General features: G+C 37.6%; 4 protein-coding genes across 4 annotated transcripts in view; all 4 read right to left on the bottom strand.

Annotated features, from left to right (window-relative positions):
* The window catches only part of LOC122011821 (mitochondrial fission 1 protein A-like), a 56,351-nt gene extending 49,549 nt beyond the window's left edge, over window positions 1-6,802 (bottom strand). The window contains exons 1-4 of the mRNA XM_042568214.1: window positions 6,710-6,802; window positions 6,160-6,278; window positions 357-367; window positions 26-45 (exon numbers count right to left, since the gene is read on the bottom strand). Of these exons, the coding sequence (XP_042424148.1) occupies window positions 26-45; window positions 357-367; window positions 6,160-6,278; window positions 6,710-6,802 (243 nt within the window). The remainder of the gene's footprint in view (window positions 1-25; window positions 46-356; window positions 368-6,159; window positions 6,279-6,709) is intronic.
* Window positions 6,803-7,120: 318 nt separating this feature from the next.
* Window positions 7,121-8,290, bottom strand: LOC122011812 (two-component response regulator ORR9-like). The gene is made up of 5 exons (XM_042568201.1): window positions 8,093-8,290; window positions 7,928-8,001; window positions 7,760-7,837; window positions 7,602-7,672; window positions 7,121-7,518 (listed from the first exon to the last, which is right to left on the bottom strand). Exons 1-5 carry the CDS (start codon window positions 8,193-8,195, stop codon window positions 7,278-7,280), a joined length of 567 nt encoding a protein of 188 aa, XP_042424135.1. The 5' UTR covers window positions 8,196-8,290; the 3' UTR covers window positions 7,121-7,277.
* Window positions 8,291-16,009: 7,719 nt separating this feature from the next.
* LOC122038185 (protein LATERAL ROOT PRIMORDIUM 1-like) lies at window positions 16,010-17,547 on the bottom strand. Its single transcript, XM_042597819.1, has 2 exons — window positions 16,586-17,547; window positions 16,010-16,514 (listed from the first exon to the last, which is right to left on the bottom strand). The coding sequence occupies exons 1-2, from the start codon at window positions 17,238-17,240 to the stop codon at window positions 16,174-16,176; spliced, it is 996 nt and encodes a 331-aa protein (XP_042453753.1). The 5' UTR covers window positions 17,241-17,547; the 3' UTR covers window positions 16,010-16,173.
* Window positions 17,548-22,415: 4,868 nt separating this feature from the next.
* LOC122011803 lies at window positions 22,416-23,420 on the bottom strand. The gene is made up of 3 exons (XM_042568188.1): window positions 23,352-23,420; window positions 23,003-23,228; window positions 22,416-22,576 (listed from the first exon to the last, which is right to left on the bottom strand). Exons 1-3 carry the CDS (start codon window positions 23,418-23,420, stop codon window positions 22,416-22,418), a joined length of 456 nt encoding a protein of 151 aa, XP_042424122.1.
* Between the last annotated feature and the right edge of the window lie 384 nt (window positions 23,421-23,804).

The following is a 23,804-nucleotide window of genomic DNA, read 5'->3' as shown; positions in this document are numbered from 1 at the left end:
CACTCAATCTGACTCGATTCTTGACCGAGGACCCTCCCAAGCGTGCTAAGAATGCTGATGCGCAAACCATCAGCATAGTGGAGGCATGGACTCATTCTGAGTTCTTTGCCAAAACTACATCCTCAACTGTCTTGCCGACTCACTGTACGTTGTGTATAGTATGAAGAGAACAACTAAGGAACTATAGGAGTCCCTGGACAAGAAGTATAAGATGGAGGATGTAGAGACAAGAAGTCCATCGTGGGTCGATTCCTAGACTAAAAGATAGCTGAATCCAATATGGTGATCAGCAAATTCCAAGAGCTTCAGGTGATCTTGCACGAGATCCACTCAGAAGGAATGGTTCTGAGTGAAACCTTCCAGGTGACTACTATCATTGAAAAACTACCTCCTGATTTGAAGGACTTTAAAAACTACTTGAAGCACAAGCGGAAGCAGATGAACGTGGAAGAACTCATGGTTAGACTTCGAATTGAAGAAGACAACAAGAGTTTGGAAAGGAAATCGGTCAAAACTCGAAACGAAAGAATCAAACTCTAAAGGAGATGATGAATGCTCTTCTATTGAGCTCTAGTCTACTAGAGTGTTGGGTTCTTCGGGCCGCGAAAACCACTTTTTTCGCGTCGCGGAAACCCCGAGTCACCCAAAGCGGTAGATCCGTGCAAAGATTCGTAAACAAAACTTTTTCGAAAAACTTTTTCTTGTACGAGTTTGTAAAACTTTAGATCTACACTAGATGAAAGTTATACCTTCGAAGCGAAGCCCTTCGCGTTCCCGCTCGTCCAAATGATGCCGGATCTCAAGACCGTCAAGTGTCGGTCCTCTAGAAGTATCCACACGGACACACTAGATGGAGGTGACCAAAAATCAAAGTGTGCTAGCACCTATGTGGTTCGGCCAAGGAAGGAGGAGAGGGAAAGGGAGAGCTTGAGAGGAAGAACACAAGGAAGAAGAAGGAGTTACACCACTTGAATGGGAAAATCAATTCACACCCCAAAAACCAAGTGGCCGGCCACTTTCAAAAACACACAAATTAATTGCATTAATTGCAATTAATATGAAACCATTAAGAGAGTGACTTTGTAACTTCCATGAGGTGGCACTCATGATGATGTGGAACATCATTATTGGTCCACCTAATGCCAACTCACCAATGAGGTGGCAAAAGGTCAAGTCAAAATTGACCTTTGGTCTTCCTTCTCAAGTCAAGTCAAACTTGACTCAATCTCTACCATGGTGGATCTAATCCAACCATTTGATTCGAGCCAACTTAATATAATGAATCTAATTCATTAAATTAAATTGATTCAATGAGTCAAAATCTAAATTAGACTCATTTAACACATGAATCAACTTGAGTCGAACTCAAGTTAGCCCAATTAGGATTACTCTTAATCCAATTTGATTCATCAAATGAATCTAATCCTCTTGGTTCATCATATGAACCTAATCCCCATCTAATTGTCCTTAGTGTGTGACCCTATAGGTTCTTTTAACGTTGGCAATGCCCTAAACCCATTTAGGAGCATAAGTAATGAGCGGTATCTAGCAACACATCATTACTACGCAAGTTACAAGAATGTCGAGATCCGACATCACCTTGTGACTACCAATTGTGACTACTCACAAAATAATGACAAGTGTCCTTCTATCCTAGACATCTAGATTGATCAATGTGAGGCATAGACCGTGTCATCGTCTAATCAATCTAAATCTTGAACTCCAAGTAGACTCACTCGATCAAATGAGCTCAACATCTAATGTTGACTCATTTGGGCATGGCCATGCACTTAGTGGTCTCACTCTATCAAGAATACCGATGTCGCTCCCGTCATATGGGAGGGATAGATCCCATCTACATCACTCACATCCTCTACATAATTCGTTATATACCCAGTAATCGCTTTTACACCCAGTTACGGGTGACGTTTGACGAAACCAAAGTACATAACTCCTTATGTAGGGATCCATGGTGACTTCAGGTCTAAGGACTAATAGTCATACTAATAGCCACATGAGAAAGTATATGACACTCATATAATGATCCATGATACTTTCTCATGGCGGGTCATTCAGTATACATTCTCTAATGCATACCCATGTGTCAGCTTGATATCTCTATATCCATGACTTATGAGATCAAGTCATCGAGCTGACCTACATGCTAGTCTTATTGTATTAACATTGTCCCAGAATGCTAATACTCGACTAGGAATGATTTAGAGTAGTGTTCCCTATATCATCTCACTATCGATTCAACTAATCGATTGATATAGGTATGAACCTTCTACTCAAGGACGCTATTATACTTAGTCTATTTGGCACTAATATAAATAAGTATAATAACCAAACAAATGCCTTTATTAATATACAAGAATATGATATACATGAGTCTATACAATCATCAAATGATTGGCTCTAGGGCTCTAACTAACAGAGTTCACGTGGGAGAAGTTGTGTTAACAGCTAATTACCTTCTAAATAAGGTGCCCTGAAATAAAATAGATAAGAGCCCTTATGAATTGTGGAATGAAAGACAATCATCCTACAAACATTTACGAGTGTGGGGATATTTTGCCAAAGTTTTGGTGCTTGATCTGAAAAGAATTAAGATAGGACCAAAGACAATTGATTACATATTTATTGAATATGCACATAACATCAGTACGCATCAATTTTTGAGTATGAATCACAAATACCGGATATACATAAGAACTTGATAATAAAATCAAAAAATGACTCGTTCTTTGAGCATGTGTTTCCGTATAAGACTCGAGAGGAAGTTAGCTCCTCAAAACGAGCATATAAAATACAAGGTGAAGATGATGATGAGGAATCAGTCGAGGTTGAGCTTAGACGGAGCAAAAGAGCTTGGGTAGAAAAATTCTACGGATCAGATTTTATTACTTTCATGTTAGAAAGTGAGCCCCGCAGTTATTCAGAAGTAGTAAGCTCTTCTGATAGACCTCAGTGGAGAGAGACAATTACATCTGAGATAGAATCTATCTTGCAAACTCACACTTGAGAACTTGTGGATCTTTCTCCGGGAAATAAACCACTAGGCTGCAAGTGAATCTTCAAGAAGAAAATAAAGTCATATGGTACAATTGATAAGTATAAGGCTAGATTGGTAATCAACGGATACCGATAATGAGAAGGCCTTGATTATTTTGATATGTATTTTTCGGTGTCAAGAATAACTTCCATTAGAGTATTGTTGGTTATAACCATTCTATGAAATCTAGGAATATATCAAATGGATATAAAGACATCCTTTCTAAACGGGGATTTAGAAGAGGAGATTTACATGGAGCAACTTGAGGGGTTTTCTGTGCCAGGACAAAAAAATAAGGTTTGTAGATTGATGAAGTCATTATATGACTTGAAACAAGCACCATAGCAGTGACATGAGAAATTTGATAATGCCATGAAAGAATGTTGATTTAAGATTAATGAATGTGATAAATATATCTACATGAAAGCCACAGAGAATGACTACGTCATTTTGTGTCTATATGTAGATGACCTACTTATCATTGGGTGTAATGATAAGATAATCAAATTCACTAAAGATATATTGAACTCAAGATTTGACATGAAAGACATGTGCCTAGCTGATGTGATTCTAGGAATCAAAATTCTTAGAACAACAGAAGGACTTGTTCTTAATCAATTCCATTATGTGAACAAGATTCTTAAGAAATTCACCAAGGGTGATACTGCGTTGACATGAACACTGATAGATACGAGTCAACATCTATCGAAAAATTGAGGAGAAAGTATCTCTCAGATAGAGTACTCTCAAGTGATTGGAAGTCTGATGTACCTGATGAGCTGTACACGGCTAGACTTGGCCTACACAGTAAGTAAATTGAGTAGATACATTAGTAATCCCGGTGTTGAGCACTGAAAAGGGATAATAAGAGTACTAAGGTACTTGAGGTATACTTGTAAATATCGATTGCACTATACGAGATATCCTATTGTGATCAAACAATACAACAATGCAAGTTGGATTTCTGACATAAAAGACTCTATGTTTACGAGTGGATATGTATTTACTATGGGAGGTGCAGCCATTTCTTTGAAATTTTCTAAGTAAACGATAATAACCAGATCCTCGATGGAACCTACGTTTGTAGCTATTGACAAATGTGGTGAAGAGGTTGAATGATTACGACAATTCTTAGAAAATATTCTGAGATGACTGAACCAGTGTCGGCAATTTGTATACATTGCGATAGTCTATCAGCAATTGGCCAGGCACAGAGTCATCTGTATAATGGTAAGTCTAGGCATATACGTCGTAGGCATAATATTATTATACAACTACTCTTAATGGGAGTTATCATTGTGTGAAGTCAAAGGATAACTTAGCAAATCCGCTAACCAAATAGTTAAATTGAGAGTTAGTTACAAGCTCATCACGAGGAATGAGTTTGATGTCATTGTCAGCGATCAGTGCAGAGGACACCCAATCTATGTTGATTGGAGATCCCAAGAACTAGGTTCAAAGGGACAACCAATTTATACTAACTAGACACTGTGAGGGATAACCCAATAAAACAGTAACCGAACCAAGATAAGCCTATGATCTTTAAATGATTAAGAAGAGTAGATGACTACTCTCAAGGGATCACCTATGCGAGAAAGAAGTGAGACCGCTTCGAAGAGAATTGGATACACAATTCTTAGAGCTTCTCATAGAATTAGGCATATTCATGGCCAAGAACGAACACACTCATGAGAACTGAGTTGTATTAGGGAGAGTCTTGGGTGAGATTTATCAATGTTTACACAGACAGCGGAACAGTTCAAGGACATCATGTCTATTATCAACTAGCATGCAAACAGATCTTCATAAGGGAAGGTTCAAAGAGTAAAACCTACCTATCATATACTTGATTCAACTGCTGAATGTTATCACATACCCTGTATTCCATTCATGTGGGGGATTGTTGGAAATATGAATGAAATAAAGAAGTGGAGACGAAGATACTCTCTTGTGCATGGGTTGTTAGTCCCACATTAGAAGTCTCTTGGTTTTATTGTTGATTTAAATTATGACACATGCATTGATGTTGTAAACATATGCATGAGACGAGACTCTCTCACGCATGGGTGCAAACAAATCCAAGGTCTGGATTGTACTGAACCAAGGTTGACTCGTGTGCGAGAATGACCTGCACACGTCAAATGCCAGATCGGTCGAGGCAAGATTTGCCCAAGAGAATACACGAACGTTTTGCCACCAAATCTCTTTTTGCTACTTGTTCAAGAGGGCAATGGATGCATTAATATGAAATTAATGATAATTCCATAACGTCTCGATATTAATGACGACATTAAAATCATTAATGGTGACTTCATAATGTCTTGGCATTAATGGAAACATTAAACTCATTAGTAATGATTCTATAACGTCTCGACATTGATGGAGACATTAAATCCATTAATGATGACATTAAACTAGCATTAAATGACCATAATTTGGTCATTCATTGCAGGCAAGGTAAGGACTCCTATATAAGGAGGCTGGATCTTGAGCAAAGGATAGAGAGTAGCAGAAGATAAGCGAAAGAGAGAGTGAGAGGAAGAGCAGGAAGCGAACTTTTGTTCACTTGTGTTAAAAAAAAAATCTCTCTCAGTCGTGCATCTGCATTCGTTCGGCTGAACAATTCGTGATAACACTTGAGTGCATTCTCAGTTCGCCACGAACTACCAGTGCTTGGTTGCTTGTGTGGCTTTGCCTTTGTATTTTGGGAAACAAATGACCTGAGAGAACCTCGAAACACAGTCGGAGGTAGGACGAATCTGTTTTAAGGAAATTACACTGAGCGCAAGCTTCAGTATCTTACTCAGTGAATTCCCTTCCCGACTTGGTGATTTACTCCTGATTCTACTACGCACCGCCTCAACTCCGTAACTCGGACCACCGGAAGTTTAGCAGAGCTAGCCCTGCTAGTAGCTTGAGATTATCCGCTCATATTATCTCAAAATATAAGTTAAAATTGATTTTGTATATTTTCCCTATCTCCTGCAACAAATTGTCCAACAACCACCACACAATTCTATACAAAATTAATAATAAAATAAATAATAAAAACTTTGAGATTGAGTGATAAAGGCACCTTCGAGCATGGCAATTCCACGATTCACATCGTGCCACGATTCACATCTTCCGAGTGCCTGGAATGGACAAGAGCCCAGGACAACCTCATAAGACCCTCATTCTTGGTCTCCGTAGTTCCACTCTCTGTGACCTCTCTCTCACAACCCTATGCGAATGAATTCGATCAGTTAGCTAAAGTAAGCAAAAATAATTCATCCTATCAAGAATTCTACACTATAGCATCAGGTGACAAAAGGCGAAATCATACCCGACCCCATGCCATCATAAGAGAAGTAAATCATGGCAGCCGAGCAGACAAATAGTGGGTGGGGTGAGGTGCACAAGGTATGAGAATTTACGCCCCGACAATCCCGTGGTTTGACCCCGCATTCTCAAGTGATAAACGAACCACTACTTACCAATTCGGATGACCCGTGAGGTCCTGATTGTAAAAGAAGACAAATGGCTCCACGAAAACAGCTTCTGAGAATGTCCTAATTATTCCGAGCAATGCGAGAGAGAAAAACAAGGAAAAAGGAAGCATACGAAGGGGGATTCGACGTGGTTAGATTTTTTGCAGACGAAGGATAGACTTACAGCGATGATGTCGCGGTCGCTCCACGGAATGTGATCGCCGCCGGTAAAGAAAGAACCAACCGAGTCTAAGAACTCACGGATCTTGACATCCATGGCCGGCCACGCACTACCTAGGCCTAAGGGGAGAAGAATTCCGAGACGGGCCATCAGTCGGTCAATGTAAAAGGGAAGAGAATTTGGGGGCTAAGAATATGAGGAGAAATCAAAATGGGGATGTTTGTGGATCTCCTCCAACGGGAATTTGAAGACGAATCCACAAATGTTAAGGGCCCGTTTACACGGATGGAAAATTTGACGGACGGATGATCGGGCTGAGAGATGTCATCGTGAACAATAATCTTTTCCCCTGTTTGCTTCAATGGATCGATAGAAACAGAGTGCCAGATTATATATACATACGTAGGTGCTATATTTTAGAATTAACGCTTTTATTATGTTCAAATACGTTAGAAATAAAATCACATCAATGGAATCTCAAGGTCCATTGAAACCTTTCTCCAGTTATTTACATTTCCTCTTTCTAAATCGCTCTATCACTTGGAAATTGGCATCATTTCTCAGGAACTGATCACCCCAGATAGCAGAATCTTAGTCTTCTCCTTTCTTGTGCAGATTCCTCATCCCTGGCTTTCCTTTTGTTGCAGAAACCGCTATTGTCACGTCTGATGCTTCTGCAGATCTCACAGTCTTCTTCTTGATTTAGCTGTCCCTCTTTCGATTTCCCTTTCAGTATGTGAGGCCTGAGCCTCTTCATGTCCGAGAGCCTAAGTGGCTTCAGAAAGAACTCTTCTGCTCCTCCTTCTAAGCATCTGCAGAAACTCCCTCAGAATATTTTAGAATTCAATTAAATACAAAGAAATGAATTCAGATCAAACTTCTTTCTCTTTCTCACCTGTTTATCCTGGAAGGCATGTTCTCTGATGACATAATCACTACTGGAATGTCCTTGAAAGCAGATGACCCCTGCAATTGAAGAACGCGAGTTAATTTCTCATCAGATTCTTGAAACAACAAGACAAACTTTTTGCATCAAAAAAAAGTGAAGTATACCTTGATGCTTTTGAGAAGGTCATAACCTGTCATCCCTGGCATGGAGTAATCTGTTATGATCAAATTCACCTCTGTTTCCTGCATCAGCAAGCTAAATTAACACCAAAGGAGAAAAAAAAATGGAAAAGAAGAAGGAATTGAGGTGCTGAAATGGATCAGAAAAATTACATGATGTTCTGATGAAGCAGTCGCTGACAATCCCAGGAATTCAAGAGCCTTGCTCCCTGAATCCACCGTGGTAACTGAAGCACCAAATACGCATAGAAACTTGTGGTCAAAAAAGTGAAGAGCAAGGATTGATAAAGGCATCAGAGACTGGGCGAAGTTAATTACCTCGAAAGGAAGAGGTTTTGAGGAGCTTCTCGATGAGCTTCCTGTCCATGATGCTATCATCCACAGCCAGGACATGGAACCTTGCCTCTGCTTCAACAGCCATGGAAAACTGATCAAGAAGGAGACAGGTTCTTTGTTTTCATTGCTCATCCTATAAACGCCCTCCGCGACCCATCAAATCCAGAGAGAGATCCGGCCAGATATGATTCGTATCTAGTTGGGTCCTTGCACTAAACACTGAGGAACAAGATATTGAGGTCTCGGTGGCCCATGCGATCGTTGGTTCAGATACGTTGAGTCAATGGAGGCCCAGCTTGTTCCCCGAATTGAACGGAGATTAAATGCGTCGGCTCGCAAGGACAAGGGAGGCAATTTTCCACATGACAGACCTTTCATTCAAAGATTTGCTAACTCAACACAATCTCCTCTCTCTCTTTCTCATTAAAAACTAGCTCACTCTTGTCCGCTCAAAATGACAATTAAAAGGATCAAAAGTGACCTCCACTAAACCAAAATCCCACTTTACCGAACTCCATAGTGTTTGCTTGATGGGGTATCAAGACCGGTCCGAAAGCTGCTTGTGATCCATCTCCCAGTAAATAGCGATTGCCACCGTTAACTTCATGCCACGCTTTGCGAATCCCTTACTAAGCTAATGGGGACCAATCCTTTTGCATTTGTCTCTTCAACTGAGGTGCCATCCTCCCTAAGAAAAGAGATTCACTTTAATCACCCAAAGGTAAAAACAATCAAACACTCTTCTCCTCTATTATATCCTCAGCATTATTTTTCCAGTAAGTAAAATCCTTAATATCATGATGAGTAATAATTCTCTCATCTTAGTGACGAATAATAAAATATTTAAGATCACGACATCCGAGAGATATCTACTAAATCTTCACCTCATCCTACATAAGCTTCTTCACTTAATCCTTTGGATCAACAAACCTTTGCAGAGGTTGCGGCAAATAGTAATTATTTCATCTAGAAAAGATATTATTCTATCTTGCTAAAAACCTAACAACGTTCTTCAGTGTAGATGCCCCTCTTGGAAGGAACCATGACTTTAGTAGTTAGAAAATGGCTTTATAAACCTATATCAATGAAGACTTTACAACCAACACTCATTGGACTTTTGCTCAACGAGAGTACAAATGGAAGATGTCAGCTTGAAGATATCAGGCAGGTGAAGTGGGTATGATGGGAGAGGAGGGAGGTGAAGAGACAAACTTAAATGATCTTTTTCTCAATTATCTAGCAGATGTTAAAGCAGAGTTTTTTACAACTTAATAATCCATTGATGAAAGAGACACAAAATATCTGTGAAACAAGAATTAATTTTCTATCTTACTTCGTTTAGAGTCTTGAACAGGATTTATTGAGAGGACGTTTGGTTCTCTCCTAGGAATAGGAATGGGAATGTGTATCATAGTATTATGGAATAGGAATGAGTATGAGCTTAAGTATTATTCTTAAAAATAATATTTGGTTAGTTAAATATTTTCAATCGGAATGAACCTAAATTTCTTTTTTTATCCTTACAGAAAAATAAGAGAAAAAATTAGATGGGAGAGAAAGTTAAATGTGAGAGAACATATGATGAGAGAAAATGAAAAGAGAGAAAGTGTGTTGGGAAAAAATGAAGAGAGAGAAAGTATGATGAGAGAAAATGAGGAGAGAGTGCATGATAGGAGAGATTGAGAAGAAAAAAAGTATGATGAGAGAGAAAATGTGCTGAGAAAGAAAAAGTGATGGGAAAAAATAAAGAAAGGAAAGTATTATGAGAGAAAATGAAAGAATGAGGAGAGAAAAAGTATGATGAGAGAGAAAGTGGGTTGAGAGAGAAAGAGTGATGGGAAAAAATGAAGAGAGATAAAGTGTGATCAGAGAAAATGAGAGACAAAGTATTATGAGAGAAAATGAAAAAATGAGGAGAGAGAAAGTATGATGATAGAAAAAGTGAGTTGAGAGAGAAAGAGTGATGGGAAAAAACGGAGAGAGAGAAAGTATGATGAGAGAAAAAGTGTGATGAGAGGGAAAGTATGATTAGAGAAAATAAATAGAGAGTGTGATGAGAGAGAATGAAGAGAGAGAAAGTGTGATGAGAGAAAATAAGAAGAGAGAGTATGCTAAGAGAGATTAAGGAGAGAGAAAATGCGATGAGAGAGAAAGTATGATGAAAAAATAAGGAGAGAGTGTGTAATGGGAGAGAAAGTGTGATGGAAGAGAATGAAGAGAGAGAAAATGAGAAGAGAGAGTGTATGATAGGAGAGAATATAGAGAGAATTTGTAGAGAATATGTGATGAGAGAAAATGAGGAGAGAGAAAATATGTTGAGAGAGAAAATGTGATGATAAAATAAGGAGAGAGAAAATATGATGAGAAAGAACAAGGAGATAGAGTGTGAAATTAAAAAAATGAACAAATATACTAAGGGTATTTTTATCTAAAACTTAATTCATATTTCTATTCCATCGAACCCCAAGGGAGGGGGGTGAATTTCATCCATACCCAAGTTTTTGAGTTTTATTCAAAAATCTTGATTCAATTTCCATCAACCAAACACAAGAGTTGAGAATGAATCCATTCTCTCATTCCCAAATCCATAAACCAAACGTCACTTGTGTTTTTTTTTTGGATCGGATATCAAATGTGGGATATTGTCATTTTTCTATTAAATCTTGAAATATCAAATGCCTTTCCAAATGTAAAAAATATATAATTTTTTATAATAAAAATATATAATTAATAAACCCTATTAAAAATAAGGAAAAACACCTAAAAGCTCTCAATTCCAAGTGTTAGTTAAATTTCCGAGTCTTGGATCACATGCAGAGAGTTTAGCATTTATATTTAATCGAATAAAGCTAAATATTCTTCTAGTGTTTTATTCTGCATTGTTTCTGAGCCGGTTTCATTCTTTGTGCATGCTTCAAAATCTCAAATTATTATATCATAGGCATGAAGTATGAACTATGAAGAATGAACTAATCCATCGTATCTCATATTATAAGAAAGTAATAATTTATCCTAAACTCTAAACCTTAATACCTTTTCAATTTCTCAAGTATTTAAGTATCGAGTCCTAATTTGACTGAATTAACAAATATTTTTTTTAAATAAATGATGATTTAAGAACCTTAGGTTGATAAACCATTCGCTACAAGCACTTTTTGATTTACTTTAGTAATTAATGAAAAAATTTTATGAGCCAAATCAGACACTCTCAATATTAATCAACGTAATTTAAATATATGACAACTCACATTATCTCCAATAGGGATGACAATTTTTCCCGCGGGTTTAAGGCCCCGTGGGGAAAATCCGAAATGGGAATGGGAATCCCTGATTTTTCGGGGATGGGACGGGTTTGGGATAGGTATGAGAATACTATCCCCATCCCCGAACCCGCCCCGAATTTTATTATTATTAATATTAATAAATAATAATATGATTTTTTTAAAAAATATTAATAATAGTATTAATATTAATATTAAAATTTTTGAAAATATTATTAATAATAATATTATTGATATTGATATTAATATTAATATTATCATTAATAATTATTATTAAATAATAATAATAATAATATAAATTAAATTTAGAAATGAGGCGAGGATGGGGAATCCCCGAACTCGTGGGTTCGGGTTCGGGAAATCCCCGAACCCGAAAAAATGGAAACGGGGCGGGGATGGGAATGGCAAACCCACCCCCGCCCCGTTGCCATCCCTAATTTCCAGTGCAATGATAATCAAAATTAAAATCTCAAATAGAATGAATATTATAAAAATGAGCTTCTAATTAGGTATAAATTATCTTCTATATTTATCCTTGAGTGAATCATCAAGAGACCATCTTAACAAAAACTCTCAATAAATATCACATCATATCATGGTTAAATCATTGAAATTAGAGTTACAGTTAGCTATCGTTAGTCTAATATCATTAAATTACTTTAGGACATCTCATATACTTATACAGTTTGTTTTAACTTTTTGTGCTTCATTAATTAACTCCACTTATATTATTAATTTTGCGATGAAAAAGTAAATTTAAAATTTAATTACGATTCTTATAACTTAAACTTTACCTCTATAATTGATTTGAACTTTTTTCTTCGACTATTTAATTTTACAAGTCTTTAAAAATCTCCTATGGAAGAAAGCTAACATAGTACTATTCAAATGAATATAAAATAAACCATGTTCTTGCTGTTTTTATTTAAGTAGAGAGAAACAAGCTATAAGCTCACCAATCGAGGCAGCTAAAAAGCTACCTACACCTACACTTGTAAGGTGCGTGTCCAGTGGAGTGGTGTAGTTATTGCATCCCCTCCTACAACTAATAAATTGCCGAGCTTTGAAGGCCGTGAAAAGGTTTACAGACCAAGCATTAAATAATCTTAATTCAGATCAGAGAACATGGAGAGTAATGTAACATAGTTTCCATAATTTCTTTTATCAAAGCCACAACAAAACAAGTTCTTATGATAACCGGGTGTTAATAATGATATATATTTTGTAAGCGATGTTCTAAAAGTTGATAGGATAACGAGACTTGGAAGATACCAAAATACACCAAATTTAGCATCATTATGTTTGAAGATAGCCGACACACCACTAACATGATAAGAAACACCCAGTAACTAAGCAATTAATGGATCTTATTTGTGGAACTCAAAAATTAATCCAATTTGCAGCAAGCACATCCTTCATTAACAAAACCAGCATAGTTAAAGTTTATAGAAAGGATAAATATGAAGATCAATTTATGACCGACACGTATCCTCAAGGAAAAAAAATAAAAAAATATCTCTTCCGTCTATTAATTATAAATTAATTCTATAATTTATATCTCTTCACACAATTTAAAAAGAAAAAAAAATCTCTTCCATCTATTAACCTCAGTTATTTATAAATTAATTCTATAATTTATATCTGTTCACATAATTTAAAACGGACCGTGAGAGATTCAAGATAAACATAATCACTTTTTACAACAATTGAAAACAGACCGTCATATAGATTCAAGATAAACATAATCACTTTTTACAACAATTGAAAATACAAACATAAATGAAGGAAATCATTCAAAACACACACACACACAAAATATATATACATAGACACACTTCATAGAATAATAATATGGTCCCCTACTCCCGTCCATAACTCTCACATACATTCGGATGCTTAGATCATTTCTGAACACCCCACACACTCACTTAAGCAAAAGAGTAGAGTTAAACACCATAACAAAACCAATACCTTAGATATCACAAGATTATATCACCTACCCACCACCCGCTTATCTAAAAAGTTTGGGCAACTTTCATAAAAAAAAAATATTGGGACAACTAGATAATCTACGATATCCCCAATGTTAGGGACGATGAGCTTGTAAGAAACACTAACTATAAAGACAAGAATCGGTTCCTAGGGCAATCAATGAATCAACGCAAATAATCAATAATGAGTGGCCATTACAACTAAAAATCTTGATAAAACAGCAATAACAAGGAAACATATTTTTAGTTAGTCGCTTGCAAACTCCTTGAATCAACTAACTAAACTGTATAGTTACATAAAATTCTAAAGATAATGATTTTGAATAAGATCACTTAAAAAAATTCCCTCATTACTCTGATTAACTTCCGTATGAGATTACAAATTCATCACTAATCTAAAACGCTAAGAGATAAATTTCAACCAAATAAGCATTAACTCAATCTAGAGAACAAAAGAGCATTTCAGCTTTATAGAAGTCAACCAAGGAACTTCTTAAAAGATCAGCCAGATACTAACCTTTAAACTGTAATTATATTGATAGAATATTTCTTGTACAGCAAAAGGAAGGCCAAAATTGGATTTGATAGTAATTCTACTTTAGCAAAAAAAAAACAACAACAATTGAGAGTATGATGATTGAGATATAAGGAAAGTAATTATAGGGCCATCTAACAACGTATAGTGCTGTGAAAACCAAACACATTAGATGAAGAAGAACAATCATGCGGCATCAGAACTACTGATCCATCAGTATTAGGATGAAAATTTGTAAGAATATTAAAAGCGACAACAAGATATATATAAATATAAGCTGAAAGAATTTCTACCGATATCAGATGAGAGATATTGTTTGATAATCATTCAGCTAGCTATCATGATGAAAGCAAAAGTGGATATTATTTCAAAATTTTGAAGAACTTAGTATAGTAATGTCAAGTAGCACACACCAAAAAGAATCATGTCATTCTCGAGCCGAGATATAGCCTAGCACTCATGATCACATGGAATATAATTCATTTAAAAATCCAAAAGCATTTGGTAGAATCAAATTTACACTATTTTAATATCTATATATCTATAATTGCAAAAGGGGGGAAAATCAACCAGACCATTAATGGAATTTAATTAGAGCTACTTTTAAGTAAGTTTTCTGATTGATGTGTTTCGTCATGTATGGATAACTCCTAATTAAAATTCTTCATCTTCAGAAGTTCTTAAAAGTCTTCATCACCTGTCAAAATAGCTATGTAATAGTCTGACATAAATACTTGTTATTGAACTCGTCAACCATATAAAATTGTTCTGAAACATGAATTAAATTGCTAGTCAGAATTTATAAATTAATGTATAAATTTTAGTTCTCACATCTCTCCCTGCCTGTATATTTACATATATGACAATTATTTAATTAAATATTCAAGCAAACATGATTGTGGACCAGTAAAATAAATGAAATCAATTAGTTATGGAACAATGGTAATCACAAAGAATTTTAATAACAAGGACTTCCAATAAAAGGAGTGATAAACAAGCTAAGTCCTATTCATAATCCAGGGAGTTTTATCCTTCCACACCAGCATACACTAATTTGATAATCAATCAATTTAAGAAATAGATTAAAGGATCAAAACCAGTTATTGTGATCTGTCTCATGAATATTACCTTTAAATTTATATTTTAACTTGAAAATAAAAACGAAATTGTAGTGGTTATTAACTTGGCAATTTCATTAAGTACTATCATTGAACAAGATAATTTGAGTAAATGAGTTGGGTTATGCATTTTGTTTAGTGCTATTACAAGAAATAAACTGAAACAAAGCACGGAGCAGTAAATTATCTTGTTTAGTGATGAGGATATTTAATGATTAAGTAAATTTCAACAATCAACTAAAACAAATAGAAAAGAAAAGGCATATGGATCTAATTATCAAGTTAAGCTTACATTCCCCAAGTTTCCGTTAAAAGTGAAGCATATACAATCGCTAATCATGGGTGTCATGCTCAAGAATAATGAACGATAAAAACCAATACAAAGCTGAAAACAAATAGGAAAAAAGTAATCAAAGCTGACACTGAGAGGATGGTCAATAGTGAATCCTACAAAAAAGATAAAATCAATGACAATCCTAGTCATTGTTCCCGTGATAAAACCATTCACCACTATTCAACGTCTACTGCTCAGATTCTTGATCTTTGAGTGTAGTGGCATGAGTTGATGGGATGACAAAAGGAGAACGGTGAACAGAAAACGTGGAATCACATCACACCGCCCATGGCCTTGGAAAAGAAAGAAGCCACAGCAACCATGCTTTCAAGTAACTTGGCACATATGCACACCTAAATGCCAAAAAAAAAAAAAACCTCTACTAGTTTCGATACTCCCTCCACCACACACCATCTTTGCTCAGAAACAAGTTCAGAAACTAAACATGATAACTGCAGGAAAGCTACTAAGTAAAACTATACATGAAGTTACCATTAACAAATTGGGCAACATATGGCCCCCATGGCGAGCTGAGCAGTGCAAATGGAGATGGCCCCATGGCGAACTGAGCAGCGCAATTTACACTGCACCACTTTCACGTCTTTATTTGTCAATGAAAGATGCAGAGAATCACGGCCAGTAACAGTGCAAGAAATAATGGTGATAGGATAGCATTGAAATGGCGTTATAAGAAGACGAGACAGTATCATCGCCATGAATTAAATACAAAGGAAGATATAATCGCCGCTAGCAAAATAAAGAAAGATAAAGGAACATACTGTTACAACAAAGCATCGGGATGATTCATTCATTTATTTGATTATCGTAGTGGGTGCTTCCAATCAATCCACCGCCGAAGGCGTCCGACGGAGACTGCATCGTCGACGAGGAAGCACCGCCGAAGCGATTTCCGAGGTGCAGCTCCGAGATGTTGGGTATAGAGCTCTCCTTGCCGTCGTCGGAGTGGCCGCCGCCATCATCGAGACCGTGGTCGTAGAGGAAGCCTTTGAAGACGCGGCCGCCGATCTTGACCATCGCGTGGTAGGCGTACTCGTCGTCGCCGTCGTCGATGGAGGTGACGCGCACGCACTTGAACAGCGCCGGCACTCGCACGTGGCCTGGGAGGTGCTCTCTGACGCCGGCATCTGCGTGAGAAACAAAGCAAGATGAAAATTTTAAAAGTTGTGAGAGGTTTTGCTTTAATCAATTCAATTACCTTGGTGGCTGGAGGTGGTGTCAAAGCTACGAGTGGTGTTGGAGGTGGAGGTGTGGGAGGCGGTGGTGGGCTGAGAGGAGACGAGGCGGGGCTTCTTGGAGGCGGAAGTGGAGGTGGAGGAGCCCGCGGCAGCAGAGGTGCCAAGCTGGCGCTCGCGACGGCGGGCGGCGGGAACCCAAGTGCTCTTCACGTGTGTAGAGCACTCCAACCCCCGGCTCTTGCAACAAGTCCGGCAGCGGCGGTGACTGCAATCTTTCTTTGCCTGGTTGCCGCAGTCCTGACACGTGGACGCGCCAACGCCGGCCGTGGCGCCGATAATAACGCTGGATTCCAGCATCGGGATTGGCTTCCGAAGGTAATTATAGAGGGTAGGGTTAGGATTAGGATTAGGGTTAGGGTTGGTTTCATGGTGTGCTGGAAACGGGTGATCGTCGTGGTGATACGGTGCTGCCTGCGGCTGGGCGGGTTGCCAGATGTGGATCCCGCCTCCAAGCTTTCCCCGGCCGGCGGGACTGTCGTCATCGACGACGCACGGGGTGGCGGCGAGGAGGGGGATGATGGCGGGGTGGTGCTCCGAGGCGGAGAGCCACGATTCATGGTGGTGCTGTAACGACGCGGCGGAGGCCAGCACCACCGTGCCCATATCAGCAGGCATCCCATAATTAACGGTCTGGCGCCCGCCGCCACCAGCCGCGGAGGAGCTACCCGCGGCCGCCCATACTACGCCCCCGCCGGATCCGCTTCCACTTCCGGCATTGAATCCGAGGCAGAGGTCGTCTCCCCGGTCGGCGACGGCGGAGGATGCCGCCCAGTCCGCGAAGGCTCCGGTGTCCGAAGGGAAGCGCCTTGCAGAAGCCACCCCGCCTGCTTTTATTCTCTCCCTCTCCCTTTCCTTTCTCTCTGCCTACGCTCACCAAGCCTTTGCTTCACACTCAACCTACAGGCTAAAATCCATCTCTCACCATTCTTTTATTAATTAATATTATATATATATATATATTTTTTTGATAAAAACTGAAAAGAAAAAAAAAAAAAAGGTAAAATGATAGTTAAGAAGCTCTGCAGACTGCAATTCCTCTGGTTGGACTTCTGGGCCACTCTCCTTCGCTAGTAGCTTTTCATCCTTCCCCTCTCAACTCTCCACCCAACTTTTCTTTCCTTTTTCCTTCGCCTGTTCTTCCTTTCTTTCTACACGCTCGCGGGTAACGTGCTCTCGTGACCTAAAACTGGAGACGTCAATTACTCGATGGCGATATACGAACCAACTAACTCAAGATTTGTCAACGTGGTTCGGAGCCAATAATTGCGTCCCGAACCCAGATTTGATCGTCGCTCATTCCTTCTGCAATTGCTTTCATTCCATGCATGGGTGGAGATATTTTAATATTTACATGTGAGGTTGAAAACTTTACAGCAAAAACACGTACACTATTGTTGCCTCTGTCATTACCTTTGCGTATTTTGACCCTCCTCTCTGTGTGAATGGTAGCGAGGCGGAACTGCGGAAGCGAAGCAGAGAGGTTAGAGAGAGAGGGCCCGAATTATTGAAGGTTGGGAAAGCGGACCCCGACGCGCGGCGTGATGGGGCCCGAGGAGCCGCGAGTGTACGGATTCCATCGCAGGTGAGCGCAGGCGCATTCCACCACACAGTCACGCACCCGTAATTTTAGCCGCGGTTGTCTGCGACAGCAAGCTGGTGGTCGCTCGCTGCTGCTTTGAAAACGTCGACCGTGGTCCTGCTTTCTTACAATTTTTTGATGATTTTGAAATGTGCAGGGAGAGGCCTGCGTCCCGCTGCAGCAGACTGCAGGTCAGTAGTGTGGGGATGGAGCTGACAGAGGACAGTGCCATAGCTTCCTCTCCCTTCCAGATCATAAAGGCAGAGATGGGGAGCCATGGGCTCCAATCAAGGGATGGAAGGTTCATGGTTCGTTGGCGTGGGCGGGGAAGGTGGGAAGTGAAGTCCCCGGTTGGAATGGCATGGCATGGGATGGCGTCGATCTGTAGGGTATGGATTGTGGCAGACTAGACCTGTATGCTAAATATGATGTCTGTGTGTCAGTGAATAGGGAGAGAGAGTAGCAGCAGAGACAGGAAGCTGTCTTTGTTTCTGCTGCTGCTGCTGCTGCTGCTGCAGCAGGAGTAGGGCAGTGGATGAAGGTGAGCAAAGAGGCGTAGGCCTTCTTCTCGCATACTTGCTTTTTGGGCGATGGCAGTACTGAATGCGCTGCCAGAATGTTTTTGTATGTGGATTTAGATCGGAGAGGGAGGAAGGCTACAGGCCCACCGCTAAAAGGGCAAAAGCATGGCAGGAATCAGAAATACCAGTTCATGATCCACGCCATGCGCAACGGCGGCAAGAGGATAATTATGGAAGACAGAAAAGAAACGTCTTGCGAGCAGGAGAGTGTACAGGAGCAGATTTTCAACTGCAATTTATTGCTCCATTGTAAGTTTAAATTATTTATCTAATTAAATAATTATATATATATATATATATATATATATATATTGTCTTATCTAGGGAAAAGAAAAAAACAGAAGAAAAAAAACTTGTCACGGCTTTTATTATAAAGGATTCATTTATAATGATTCACTCTTCAGATAATGGAGGATGACACAGATCAAATAGAACTGGATCCATAGTTCAACCAAATAAGACAAAACCATTTTTGCTTTTTAGTTAAAAAAAAAATAACTTTTTTAAACTAAAAAGAAATCCAGTCTTGACCCAATGATAAACCTTATTCAAGATATTAGGTCTCGAGCCATCATCACGTTGGATTGTTCTTCAAGTTTGGTGTGCAGTCTCTTATTTGATGATGTAACTTTAGAAATTAATCTTACTGCACGTTTCTTGATCTATAAGATACGATTTGCAAAGCATCAGCTGGATTATAGTAAAATATTAGCGTTCATTGAGGATGTTGAACTTATCTTGAAACACTGAGCATGAGGCATAGTGATTTAGAAATATTTTAGAAGTCGTCAACAACGTGATTGACTGACTTTCAGGACTTCATTGGCACGTTTTTTATTTTGGACGATTGAGAACAAACGGCACTGGGGCATATCGCCACGCCAGGATCGGGGCTGTTGTTGTCAGCAAAGTCTCATCTCGGCGGCTAACAAAATCAACTCTAAGATAAAAATATATCTTGAAGAGTAAGACACCCATTCTGAAAAATATGCACGCTTGTATGAGTTCCGAGATTTTTTTTCCCCCAGGATATTCGTGTTGGTGATTTGACTGCAATTCAAATTGACAAAAAAATTAAGTGTGACCGTTGAAAAACCCACAGTGAAATTAAGTAGTTAAATGATAATTACCCTTTATAATTCTCCCAGTCGCCTCAAATGGGTGGATGCATCATGACATCAGTGGCTTGTTACTGAACTCCAAGCGAAAGGAACTCTTGATGAGATGACAAACGCCATCCAAATCATTGGCGAGCAAGGCACAGTGTCATTCTCGCTATGGTGCTCCACCCAGCATTGAGCAGTGACATGTCGTCTTCTCAACTCCATAATATCTTAAATGAGGTGCACTCCTGACTGTAATTATTCTTCTCCTAAGAACCGTACATTGCAATGTGCTTCCTTCAGGCGAGATCCACGAGGAAGAAGCATACACAAACAAGGTTGCAAAACAAAGGAGTTCGCCAAAATCCTAATAAACTTTTCTCCGTGCCTATTCAGTGTGATGCCAACATTCTTTTCCAAAATATCGTGCCTCTGTTTCTATAATAAAATTTGCTAAGAATTGAGCAAACCCATCGTTTATTCTTGGGATATAAATCCAGTTCTTTGCAAAAATTTAATGAGATAAAAGCAAGCAATCAGCAATTTGTCCTGTAGATAACAATGTCAAGGAGAATATCATTAATCTAAAGAAATAACAATTTGATTGCTTTGCATGCAAAAGAGTCTTTCAAAATTGCATTTAAGTTGTAGTCATTACAATTTCAGAGATTTTGAAAAATTTGAGTCTTGCAGTTTTATTGTTTTGAGATCTTTATTAATACCAGAATCATCACAATACAAATTTGCCACACAGACTCAATGGATAAAGCAGCATATGGAAAAAGAGAAACGACATAATCTGATGGATAATCCTGAAAGGAGTCTATCAGTTTGAACTGAAAAATATGAATTAACTATGCTTTGATAACCCAACAGTGCAGCCATGTATATGCTTTGGCTGAATTAACTATGAAATACACCTCAAAGTTTAGGCAGGGACTGCCAAATTTCTCAACAACTTCAAAGAAATACAACCCCCCAAGAATTTGAGACCGACATAGCAAGTTGTATTTTTGAAGAATTTAAGAGTTTTCTATTATCAAATTAATGCAAGTATCAAGCGGATAATATGGTGAGTTAATCACTAATTGTTAAACTCTATTACTCACCTTGTGAGAGTGAGAGTGATGCGCCGTGCCCATCATTATCTGTTGAAAGAAAACCTTTAAAAAAAAAATCAGCCTTGTCTTTTAGTATTAGATTTGCAAGACCCTAACTATCCATTAAATTAATAAAAAAAAGTTGTGACCATAAGTATCAAATATGATGTATTAAATGTCTCCTCCATAATGAAGAGAGCAACAATAACAAATGTGGTTAAAGCATACCCAGTGTACTGAGAAGCTAAAGCCCATTACTTCTGAACGAGTTTGCAAACTACTAAGCTCTGGAATAATGACACCAACATCAGGCCAAACTCCTAGAGTAAATATGAATAGGTATCTGCATATCAACAAGAAAATATTACTTTGAAATTGAAAAGGTCAAGAGAATCATACATTTTTTTTTATCATCGCCAAATCCTATATCAAAAGAGAAAGATTGAACCTTCTCTATCTCTAGGAACACATAATCCATGAATTAGATACAGACATTGATGAACCCATCTTCAATACTAATATCCAACTTTAACAGTGGTTGCTGTAGTAATTTATCATGATAACCAATTATTTATACAAATTTCTCTAAGCATAGGATAAAATTTAAATGCAGTCTAAAAACTTTAAGTTATCACAAAAATAATATCAAAATTTACTAGAAAATATCTTATCCGTTTGGTGCTAATTTCATCTACTAGAAATAATTTAGTTGCATGTAAATCAAGTCTAGGTAGCATAAAGAAGGGATTCGGTAATACAAAGCAATGCACCAAATATTATAGAAGAGAACCATAAATCAATTATAAGCATGAACAACGTTAGAAAACAAGGATTCTGAATGTTGATGGTGCATCAACTCCTAGGAATTAACAAGGTCACTTTGTTCTTGCTACGGAAACAAGAATCAACTCCTGTCTTATGTGAATATTTTAAACATAACATAAAAATTAAGGGGGTTGTATTCATTCTAGACTTCTAATGACTTTTAATGAGTTTTTAAAATAATAGATTTTTATAGAGTTGATAGATTTCTATTGACTTTAATAGAATTCCACATACTTTTATAAACAGAATTTCAAAGACTCTTATTGACTTTTTTTGCAAGATTTTTATAGACATTCGTAATATTTTTCATAGAGTTCTGGATTTTCATGGATTTTGTAACTTGTATAATTATGTCATTTTTTTATTGATTTCTTTTAACTAGTAAATGAACGACAACATCTTAACTTTTTATTATTTATTTGTTTAAGTGAATTCTTCTTAGCTTAAAATCAAATTAACTTTAATTTAAGAAAAATGATGAATGAATCACTATTCAATTTATTAAAATCAAATTTAAATTCTTCAAGTCAATTCAATGTATATAATTCATTAATCAATAGTTTTTAATAATACATACCAAGATAGTCTTGTACGGAAAAAACCTAATTGTTATTGACAACATGATCAATATCACTCCACATTTGATTGGCTATACTCTCTCTCCATGAGTTAGCATTCGCTCGTTGTTGTTCTTGAGAAAATAATTGATCAAAGTTGTTATCTTCATAAACTTGTTCTGATGAAGATGATGGGACTTCATTATCTAGTTCGATTGAAAATTCATCAGAATGACACTCCCTGCGAAGAAAATTGTGCAATCCGGCACAAGCTAATACAAGCTCTGCTTGTGTTGTATATGGAAATGGCGGAGCTGTTTTGAATATTTTGAACCACGATTTAAATATACCAAATATCCTCTCAATAGCGTTCCTCAAAGAAGCATGACGAAGATTGAACAACTCTTTTGCATTTTCAGGGTGACGACCCTGACCAGTGAATTCTTGAAGATGATAACGTACATCTCGAAAAGGAGCCAAGAATTGACGTCGATTTGGATACCCGCCATCCACTAAAAAATATTTACCTGTCAAACCATATATATGTAGTATCAAATAACCAATGAGTAACATATATATTCTTTAAAATTACAAAAATATAAATAGTTAAGAAACATATAGAAAAAAAATACCTCCAGGCACTTTAAGCCCATTATTTCTTGATAAAGCATCTGTCAACACAAGTGAATCATGGGCAGACCCCTCCCACCCACTGAGTACATATATAAATTCTAAATCAAAGTTACAAGCTGCTAAAATATTTTGAGAAATTTCTCCATGACGATTATGACAACTGTTAATATCTTGCCCAGACACCATAGCTGGAATGTGAGTGCCATCAATAGCTCCAATACAATCCTACAACAGCAATAACATAACCACCATCGTCATCACTAATAATAATAATAATAATAATAATAATAATAATAATAATAATAATAATAATAATAATAATAATAATAAAAAGAATTTCATACTTACTTTAAAGTAAGGGTAAAATCTTGTACTCTCTCTTATTTTTTCTGGCACTGCAGATCCAGGTTTGACCATCATATCTACTACAATATTGCTCTTCAATGCTTTCAACACCTTGTTGAAGTTTTGGCTAGTATTGTAATGTGATCGGCCAAATGTTTTACGAATAAAGCAATACCGAGTATTATGACCAACAACAAGTAAAAACATGGCAAACATTTCTTCGACGCAGATGTGTCTTGTATCTTGTAAGGAGGTTCTTTCTCTAAGGATCTTGCATAATTTTAAAAATATGTTTGGGTACATTCTATAAATTTCTCGAAAGTTTATTGGATTCTCTTTTAATATTCTATGAATATAATTATATCCACTTGTACTTATTGGTTGTCTATTTAAGGGACGATGAACATATTCGTCTTGTATGCTTGCTATATATTGATATAGCACATAGAGGGTCTT

This window comes from Zingiber officinale, chromosome 1A, assembly GCF_018446385.1.
Source record: "Zingiber officinale cultivar Zhangliang chromosome 1A, Zo_v1.1, whole genome shotgun sequence".
NCBI classification, from domain to species: domain Eukaryota; kingdom Viridiplantae; phylum Streptophyta; class Magnoliopsida; order Zingiberales; family Zingiberaceae; genus Zingiber; species Zingiber officinale.
This window is presented reverse-complemented; position numbering and strand designations above follow the sequence as displayed.